Source organism: Oryctolagus cuniculus, chromosome 17 (genome assembly GCF_964237555.1).
Source record: "Oryctolagus cuniculus chromosome 17, mOryCun1.1, whole genome shotgun sequence".
NCBI lineage: Eukaryota > Metazoa > Chordata > Mammalia > Lagomorpha > Leporidae > Oryctolagus > Oryctolagus cuniculus.
This window is the reverse complement of record NC_091448.1, coordinates 54,786,955-54,797,008: the sequence shown is the minus strand read 5'-3', so window position 1 is coordinate 54,797,008 and position 10,054 is coordinate 54,786,955. Positions and strand designations below refer to the sequence as shown.

Here is a 10,054-nt window from a genome sequence, read left to right as displayed (position 1 = left end):
ACGTCTGGAATCTGATGTGTACCTGTTGGGCAGTTAGGAGTCCACAGATGGATGAAGTGGTGCCTGGTTCCTACAAGAGCTGTCTAAATCCACTCCTGGGTCCCGTGATCTAGGCCCAACCTGCACTGTTTAAAAATGCACTGCAGAGGCCGGCGCTGTGGCTCACTAGGCTAATCCTCCGCCTGCGGCGCCGGCACACCGGGTTCTAGTCCCGGTCGGGGCGCCGGATTCTGTCCCGGTTGCCCCTCTTCCAGGCCAGCTCTCTGCTGTGGCCAGGGAGTGCAGTGGAGGATGGCCCAAATGCTTGGGCCCTGCACCCCATGGGAGACCAGGATAAGTACCTGGCTCCTGCCATCGGATCAGCACAGTGTGCCGGCCGCAGCGCGCCGACCACGGTGGCTATTGGAGGGTGAACCAATGGCAAAAAGGAAGACCTTTGTCTCTCTCTCACTGTCCACTCTGCCTGTCAAAAAAAAAAAAATGCACTGCAGAAAACCTGGCCCCTTACCCAGGGTGACTGCATCCTAACCTTAGGAGGGAAAAGATGGCGGGAAATCGGCCTCACCACTGGGCTGCCGGGTTGACCTGTTCTTTCCCGGGATCCCGTGCTTGCTGTCATAATGACATGTATCAGAAACAGCTGCCCAGGTCCCTTCTCTGAGTCCAGAAGACCAAGCGGTGATCCAGCGTGACTCAGGTGGGGCAAAGCTTTCTCTCGGTGTGCAGCACGAGGTGCGCCCCCTTCTGGGACTCTCTGTTGTAATGGGAAGGGGGCTGGGGTGCTAACGATGATGTCAGGCTTGACTTGTGGGTGACCGCTAGTCAGGGACCACGTCTCCGTGACTGGCTCCCACTATACCATGGCAACGCAGTGGCCAAAAGTGGCCTGTCCTTCCGGTCGCGGAAATCAAGTCTGACCCAGGGCCAGCCAGGGCTCCGGCCAGTCCAGTTCTCTCAGCGTTCAGCAGCATGGAGAGAGGTTGCCTCCCGTGGGAAGTGGGCAGTGGAGAGAGGACATGGAGCTTCTCATGGCAGAGTTGTTGCAACTCATGAGCAGAGTGGGTGAGAGGACTAGAACAGCACCACTGGGACAGGAACTGGGACCCTGGAATGAGCTATGGCTGTTGGCACTAGAAAAGGAGCCGGGCTGTGCTTCCCCGCCTCCCACAATGAATCCTGGCCCATCAGTCTACCCTGGTCTGCTCCAGCTCTGGATGCCACTCCAGCCAGCCTGTAGGAGGCGCAGGGGACGGACGGCGACACGAGAGGCCAACAATAAAATCCAGGATGTGGCGAATTAGGCTGAACAAATTGTCTGATTTTCCCAATAAGTAAATGGCTCAGAAAAAAAATAAATAAATACAAGCAGTGGAAGGGAGGCCTTTAGTTGAAGAGAGACTTAGGCTTCTACGCACCAGCTACACCGTGGGGTCCTTGTTAGGATCCTGCTTTGTTCAAATAAGTGGTGAAAAAGAGACATATACCCACATATGCTAATTCGTGAAATCTGAGGATTGACTGAACATTTGATGATAAGAGATTATTGTTCATTTTAAAGACTTTTTAAAGGTTTATTTGAAAGACAGAGTGGAAGAGACAGAGAGAGAGAGGGAAAGAGAGATTCTCCTATCCACTGGTTCATTCCACAAATGGCCACAGCATCCAGACCTGGGCCTGGACAAAGTCAGAAGCCAGGAACTCCATCCTGGTCTCCCACATAGTTAGCAGGGGCCCGAGTACTTTGGCCAGCCTCTGCTATGTTCCTGTGCCTGGACTTGAACCGGTGCTCCAACATGGGAAGCGGGTGTTGCAAGCGGTGGCTTAACCTGCTGTGCCACAAAATTGGCTCCTATATCATTCATGTTTCTGGTGCAATGTGATACCATAATTCTGTTTTTGAAAACAGTCCTTATATTTGAAAAGCACATGCTAAAATATTTAGACAAGAGGTTGCCAGCACTGTGGCGTAGCGGGTAAAGCCTCTGCCTGCAGTGCCGGCATCCCATATGGGCGCTGGTTCGAGTCTGGCTGCTCCACTTCCGATCCAGCCCTCTGCTGTGGCCTGGGAAGGCAGTGGAGGATGGTCCAAGTGCTTGGGCCCTGCACCCACATGGGAGACTTGGAAGAATCTCCTGGCTTTGAATTGGCACAGTTCTGGTCGTTGTGGTCGTCTGGGGAGTGAACCAGTGGATGGAAGACGTCTCTCTCTCGCGCGCTCTCTCTCTCTCTGCCTCTGCTTCTCTGTGGCTCTGCCTTTCAAATAAATAAATACTCTTTTAAAAAAATTAGACAAGAAAGGAAGAATGAGCTATCTTTCTGTGAACTTGCTTAACAGAATTTAAGGTGTATACAATTAAGAAAAGAGGCCCTGGGTGTGTCTTACAAGGGTCTGGGCTACAAATCTGGACAACTCTGAGGCTGCGGGACCCGAGGAAGTCGGCACTGATGGTGCACACTCAGCACGCGCCCCCTCGTGTCCCCTGTGAAAGACTGAGCAGTGACGACACGGGCCTCACAACCCCGGCCTAGGAAGCAAAGAAGAAACCGAACACAGAGCAGCTTTCTCAAGGTCAGAATGGCGGAGCTGAGATTCTGCCCAGACCTCGAGGCTGCCCCACGCTGCACAGCCTTGACCTGAGCCCCTGGCCAGACACGGGAGCCACCTGCAGGAAGTGTGTACGCGGGACTGTATGTAGCGACCAGGCTAATACACCCCGAAGGATTGCCGGTTCCTTCTGCTGACTTCTGCTGTAACCCTGCCTCCCAGCACCTCTCATGCAGGCCGCGGGATCAGCCAGGAGGGACTTGGGTGACCCTCAGCTCATAGCGACACCCACCAGCATGGCTGGACACAGCTGTAGCATGGACGGCCACTGAAGGGGACAGGTCCCTCCTCCTCTGCTCACTTCTTTGGGTGGGAGCTAACTATCTTCAAATGAAGGGCCATCTCTAATCACTTTCTCCTTTCTAAACGACAGAGCCTTGGGGTCGGTGCTGTGGTGTAGCAGGTTAAACCTCCGCCTGCAGTGCTGGCAACCATATGGGTGCCAGTTTGAGTGGTGGCTGCTCCAATTCCGATCCAGCTCCCTGCTAATGTGCCTGGGAAAGCAGTGGAAGATGACCCAAGGCACTCCCCTAGGAGACCCAGGCTCCTGGTTCTGGTCTGGCCCAGCCCTGGCTGTTGTGGCCATTTGGGGAGTGAACCAGAGGATGGAAGACCTCTTTGTCTTTCCCTCTTGCTCTGTAACTCTGCCTTTCAGATAAATAAATCTCAAAGTACATAGTCTCTCTTTCTTTTTAATGATTTGTTCTGGTATTAGGGAATGAAACTTGTTTCCTTTCTCCTTGTAATCCTTACACGAAAACCTCTGGCTTTCTGATCTCGTTATTAATTCTCAAATCTCTTGGCAGTGGGATTCTATTTTTTATTACTTCTTATAATTTTTTTAATTACAGAAGAAACACCTGCTCAAGCACAGGATTGAAAAATAGATTGGTCCGCTCTAAAGGGACTTCTGGCCGGAAGGAGAGACGCCTTCTTTATCTGAGACAGATGAGATTTTGATTTATGGCTGGCAGATGGCCCCCGTCTTAAGGACACGTGAGGGGCACGGTTTCTAATAGGAGTAACATGTCCTTATCCGGTAAAGCCGGTGCAGCCTGCAGCCTGGCCCCGGCCGGCGACAGCGGCCTCGCGTTTCTCCACGCCCGTGTCAGCGCGACAGCTGAGGGTCTCCAGAGAGAAGTGCCTCTCAGTACATGGCGGGGGCCAGCCGTGCAAACACGGAGGACTCTCAGCGCCCTGGCCACTAATCCCGCTGCTAAAAACAGCTGAGGCTGAGCTGCCCCGAGCCTGCTTGCTGGTTCTCAGCCGTGATCCAGTGACCCTGAGCCGTGCCGAGACATTCCCGAGGCTCGGGTGCCCCTGGCTGCAGGAGCCGGGGCCCGGGATGGCGCTGGTTATTTTTATCCGAGATGGCTCATGCTTTCCACAGTGGAGAGCAGCAAGAAACCCCAAGCCCTGCACATGCACGGGTCCTCTTTACGTTATGCTAAATGAGTCCTGGCCCTCGTTTGTTCAAGGACCTGGAGATTCAGGAGAGCAGGTGATGGATGCCTTGGGCCACCTGTGTGGGGAGCCCGACACCAGCTTGCTGGGGGAAGCCACGGCTTAGGTAAGAGAACGGAGCGCTGCCATCGACATAGGGTTCCCCAGTGACTCCCGAATGCCAAGCTAAGTAAGACGGAAGCTTGGGCCCCAAGCCCAGCAGTGGAGATGTAAGTACCCAAATCGCAAGCAAAAAATTAATAATAATAATTAAGTAACATAAACCCAAAACTACAGGGGTGGGCCTTTGACTCTGAAGATGCCACTTAGAATAGCTACATCCGCTACTAAGTGCCGGGTTCGAGTCTCAGCTCTGCTTTCAGTTCCACCTTCCTGCTCACGTGCACCTTGGGGGTGGCAGGTGTTGGGCCACGTATCTGGATTACTGCCACACGCGGAAGCCTAGGCTCCCAGCCTCAGCTTGGCCTAGCCCTGGCTATTGTTGATTTTGGTAGGGGAGTGAAACAGTAGATGGAAGATCTGTCTCCATATGTTTCTTTGTCTCTCTCTGCCTATCAAATTAAATAACTACATACATAAATAAGCTGCTTTTGGAAGTACAGGAGCAGCAGTAACTGAGGCCAGCAGCAAGGGGCCTAAAAGACACAGCCAACGAGCAGGCTCAGCCACTAAGCAATGAACACGGCGCTCTGTACACAGCAGGTGCTCAACGCAAACCTCGAACCGAATTCGTAGCAGGAAAAGTGAGTGGCTGAGGGATCTGTTGGTCTCAAGGACAAATAAGAAGTTCTTTCTGTGCCGACTCCGCCTCCGCACGTCGGCCACAGGGAGAGGAGAATGACCCAGAGTGGTTCTTTACAAATCTGGTGAGCAGTGGCGACCATGAACTTGATGGGGCTGGCTTTCTGAAGGAACGGGTGGGGACGAGGCTGTTTGCAATCCACACAGGCCCCTGAGCCTGAAGGGAGGGCTGGGTGTCGGCAAGGAGGTCCTGGGGCCCGTGTGTACACAGGGGACAGTCTGCATGTGAGGCCAGCCCCCGTGCTTCACTGTTGGAAGCGTCAGGGCTGTGTTTCCTAACTCCAGGGGTCTTCCAAAGGCTCGTAGAAAATGCATATCCTGAGAAAATTCACAAGGATTTTAAGAAATGTTTGCATGCAAATAAACTTAACTTTCAACCTGCTTTTCCACGAATTTTATGAATAGCCCTGGTATACACATCTTTTCTTCTGTCACCTGCCAACTGCCTACTGTGTGCCCGGGAGCAAGGAACGGGAGGCGCAGGAGAGGGGCCAAGGGAAGCAAACTCGTGTCTTAAAGCCCAGCACTCAGGAACCCACACTTCTAAATAGGGCCCAGCTTCGGCATGGGGTGGGGTGAGCATCCGTGGCAGCTGTGCCTGTTTGGGGCCTGGGGTCTTTGGCTAGAAACATAAAACATGCTCCTCCCAGGTTTCCTGAGGGGCCTGCCAGCCATGGCTGTCTTGGGCTGCCTCATCTCGCAGGTGCGCATGGACTGACTTCCAGGTATCTGGGAAGTGGTGGGTTTGGCTCATGTGCGCCCCTCTCTGTGCTGGTGAGGGAAGAAGTGCCCGTTCAGCCCCCAAGAAACTGGGACAGGGCCGGAGACCACTGGGCCCCCCTCCTGCCACCCCACTGCAAGGTTTAGCATACCCTCTGCCCTCCCTGGCTGGTGAAGGAAGCCGCTGAGGGCAGGGCCACGGGCCCCGCCAGACTCCACACCAGGTTCTCTTCCAAACTCTGCCGCATCCCTGGGCCAGGCAAAGCCTTAGTCCTTCAAGCATGGTGATCCCTTGTTGAAAAGCAGATTAAAGGGACATAAATCTCACCGTTTAAAGGGACTTGCTCTGGGTCCCACAGCAAAGCCAAGCATCACAGGGCCTGACACGCAATAAACGATGGTATGGGTGCTGTCGGCTCAGTGAGGGACCTTCTGAAACCTAGGACGGCTCCATGAGCTGGGATTCCAATCCTGTCGCCATGACCTGCCCGGCCTGGCATCCAGCGCAGTTAACCCTCGCCGCACCTCGGTTCCCTCCCACCCTTCCTCGGTTTCTGTCTTGCCTTGTAACCCTGAGCGGTCTTTGCTTTGTCATCTGGAATGCGGGGTAGGAGAAGAAGATGGGAGGTGTGTGTGTGTGTGTGTGTGTGTGTGTGTGTCTCCCATGGAAAATACTAATAAGAAATCCCGGGGCGTAAATCACCCCAAGCTCTTGAGAGAAAAAGAATCAAATCATCACCATTACAGAAGGAGGGAGAGGCTGGGACTGGCGCTGTGGTGTAGTGGGTAAAGCCGCCACCCGCTGAGCCGGCATCCCATATGGGCGCCAGTTTGTGTCCCGGCTGCTCCACTTCAGATCCAGCTCTCTGCTGTGGCCTGGGAAAGCAGTGGAAGATGGCCCAAGTCTTTGGGCCCCTGAACCCGCATGGGACACCTGGAAGAAGCTCCTGGCTCCTGGCTTCGGATCGGCGCAGCTCCAGCTGTTGCAGCCATTTGAGGAGTGAATCAGCAGATGGAAGACCTCTCTCTCTTTCTTCCTCTACCTCTGCTTCTCTGTAACTCTGCACTTCAAATAAATAAATAAATATTTGAAAAAAAAAAAAGGAGGCCGTGTGGACACCGAAGCCCCTGCCCCTACCCCATCCGGGGTTTCAAAGGCTGCTGATGTGATGATAGGTGGTCTGTGGTGCACACGATTCCCAGCGTCCAAGGCACACAGTGTCACCACCGAGCCCATTCAGAGTCTCTGAAACAACCTATTCCCCCTCACAAGTCTCTCTAAAGCACAGTTCTGCCGTGGCCCTGCTCTGCCCAGACCTCGCCCATGGTCCCCTCCGCCCATCAGTGGGCTGCACCTGCCTCTGACGGACACTCAGCCCGGGTCCCACAAAGCTGGATCCCCCTCGTCCCTCTGGCCTGGGTTGGCTCCACCGGGCAGGGGCTGCCACTCCTGGGATTGCCACGTGGAGTTCCGCACCGGGGTGCGGTTCCTCCCTCTTGGAGGCCCGTGTTTTCACAGTTACCCCTCAACTACAGTCTTGGGCACAGGAGGCTGCAGGCTCTGGGAGTAGTAGTGATGGTCTGTACCGGTCCTTTTACCATCTGCAGCACCACCTACTCACCCCGCCCCCTGGCTGCACCCTGCCACTGCCCCAGCGGTGTCTCCCATGTTCAAGGACAAGTCCTCTCTCCTGGGTGGCTCCCGGCCATCTCTGCGGCTCTGCCTGGTGCCGCCTTTCACTCCCCGGCACCGCAGCTCCCGCTAGGTGGCGCTGCTGCTCACGCAGGTGCCACCGCCCCCAGCCGGGCCCTCTCCCGGAGTGCCAAGCTTCTGCAGGTTCCCCAGGTGCTGGACGGCTCTGGCCGAGGGTGGGTGAGAAACCAGAAGCTTCCCTCCTGCACCCTGGGCTCACACTTGTTCGGTCCAGAGCATTGCCGGTGTGGAGGCTGAAACCAAGAGCCAGGAATAACCCCATCCTGTCTGAGTCTAAAATTTTGTTCATCGGGTTCTGTTTTTTTGTGGGGGGCATTAATTTTTATTTTAAAAAATGCCATGCTACGACAGGGTTAGTCATCATGGAGTTTCTCCGAGGCCCCTTGGTTCCTGCGCCTGGGGAGGGTGTCTCTCCTGCGTCCACCCTGCTCGGTTTGGGCCACAGTGCTGCGAGGGCAGCCTCGAGTCTCCAAGCAGAAGGCCACAGCTGTGTCTGTGGTCGTGCTGGCCTCGCCTGGCTCTGAGATGCTGATGCCGGGCTGGGGACAGCCAGTGCACTGTCCCTGGTGGAATCAAATTCCCCTCAGGGTAAGTCCTGCCATGGGCAGCCCCGCAGTGTCATCACTTCCGGTCCACTCCCCCGGGCTCACAGCGCCGGCCTCTGCGGAGACCCCAGCCCGCCTGTCCCTGCCGTCTGGGCATTCCCCTGCCCTCGGCACGCTTGAACGGATTCCCGTCCCAAGGGAGCGGAACGCCTGTCACTGTCCACTGCGCTGCTGGGGCCCTGGTTCCGCTGTCCTCCTCGTTTCCCACAGGGGCCTTTTAATGTCCTGCCCCTCAGGGAGCTCGGAGTCTTTGCAACTTCTGGGGACATCTGGATGGGTGCTCCCCGTTTCTCCCAGCGGGCGCGGGCTGAGGACAGATGGTGAAACAAGCTGCCCGCGACTGAACCCACGGACCCGCGGCCACCTGAGGAGTTTTAAAAAATCCAATTAAGTCAGAATCTTTAGTGGGGGGACAACACCCACCACCCTCCAGGTGAAAATACAAATCCAAGGCTGGGACCCAGGTTTCAGGCTCCATCAAGTGGAGGCTGCCATCTACAGGCGAGAGTGGGTACTGCTGCCCACCGGTAGCCTAGAAGGTGACGAGGGGAGAGAGAGGCAGATGGACAGACAGCCAGAGTTTAGAGGAGGTCCAGCATTAGAACCCAGTGTTCCAGTCACCACCAGCTGGTTCACTCCCCAAATGGCCACAATAGCCACAGCTGGGCTGATCTGAAGCCAGGAGCTTCTCCCAGGTCTCCCACGTGGGTTCAGGGGCCCAAGCACTTGGGTCATCGTCCACTGCTTTGCCAGGCCACATTAGCAGGGAGCTGGATCAGAAGAGGAGCAGCCAGCACTTGAACCGGCACCCATATGGGACGCTGGCTCCGCAGGTGGAGGGTTAGCCTACTACGCCACAGCGCCGGCTACTGAGCATCCTATTCTTACAGCAAGAGTGACACTTGCTCTCTGGGTCAGTTCCTTCGTGGGTAACATGTGAATGGGTATGACCAACCCCTGAGGATTGCTGGCGTGACACAGATAAGTGTATGTGTCAAGAGCTGAGTTGTCTAAGATCACTGGAGGAACTGGAAGATGGCAGGAAGTGCGCTGACTTTTCTTGCTTGTTATACTCACCTCACAGCAGGATTGGCTTCCCGTGCGTTTGTAAAATTAGAACAAAGCTCAATTGCTGAGTATGTCTGTTAAGTGCAAGAGGCTTCCAGACCAAGATGCAGTTCACAAATATGACCACCAGGGGGCAATGCAGGGTCACGTATGAAGTGGATTATGTTCCAGCTCTGTCAATGGCAGGACCATCGGGCGTCTGCCTGAATTATAACCACCTGGGGTTGAGCCTGAGGGTGTCCTGTCCTACCTGCTGTCTGTCCAGGAGTGAGCTCAGCAAAGTCCCCTGATGTCAGGTTATCCAGGAGTGGATGCACCCAAACTGTTTTGCTGCCCATTTGCAATGTTGGGTTCCTTCCACATCTTCGAGCTCAATTCTGTTGGGATGTCCCACAATAGGTCCTACACATACCTTGTGCCCTGGCCCACAGGCTCACCTGCACTCAGATCAACCATAAGTCAGCATTTCCTGCCAAGCCTGGCATCTGAGGCTGCACAGTGGCTTCCGGCCGCTCAGGACCAGAGCTTTGGCCGTGCAGCAGCTGGTTACGCGTGCCTGCTATGGTTCTACTTGCCATCCCTTCCCTGGCCCAGGCCATGGCCCACCAAGCATTGGTGTCCCTGTCAAAGACTGGGTTCTCTGGAAACAAAAGGACCCGGGGCTGTTCCCAGGGAGGGTGACCACGCTTCTCAGTTTAAGCGTAAGATGAGGAACCCGTGTCATGCTCCCTCAGCCAAATTCAGGACGAGAGCTCCCTCCCTGCCAAGCTGACTCCACCCTCCAACAACCCTGAGGATCTGGTCCAGGACAGGGCTTCAGTTTGGGCTCCCTCCTTCACCCCATGCCTACCAAGACGCAAAGGAAGTCTACTTCCCGGGACAGTTTAGATGGCAGGTGGCCTCTCTTCCCAGCAAGCACTGCACTTGACAGACCTGGGTGTCTTGACTAAGGGGCTGGCCTGCCCCACCCTGCCTGGAGGCTTTGTATCCAAGTGTGCTTTGATTATGAGCTCCCTCCGAAGGGCCCCGGTGCACACCGTTTCTTGATGGTTACGCCATTTCAGAGAAAGGGAAGGG

At 55.2% G+C, this 10,054-nt stretch overlaps 1 protein-coding gene across 1 annotated transcript in view; it reads right to left on the bottom strand.

Annotated features, from left to right (window-relative positions):
• Positions 1 to 7,602: 7,602 nt before the first annotated feature.
• Positions 7,603 to 10,054, bottom strand: part of LOC138846212 (uncharacterized) — a 115,956-nt gene continuing 113,504 nt past the window's right edge. The window contains exon 3 of the mRNA XM_070061390.1: positions 7,603 to 8,273. Coding sequence (XP_069917491.1) covers positions 7,951 to 8,273 — 323 coding nt within the window. The 3' untranslated portion in view covers positions 7,603 to 7,950. The remainder of the gene's footprint in view (positions 8,274 to 10,054) is intronic.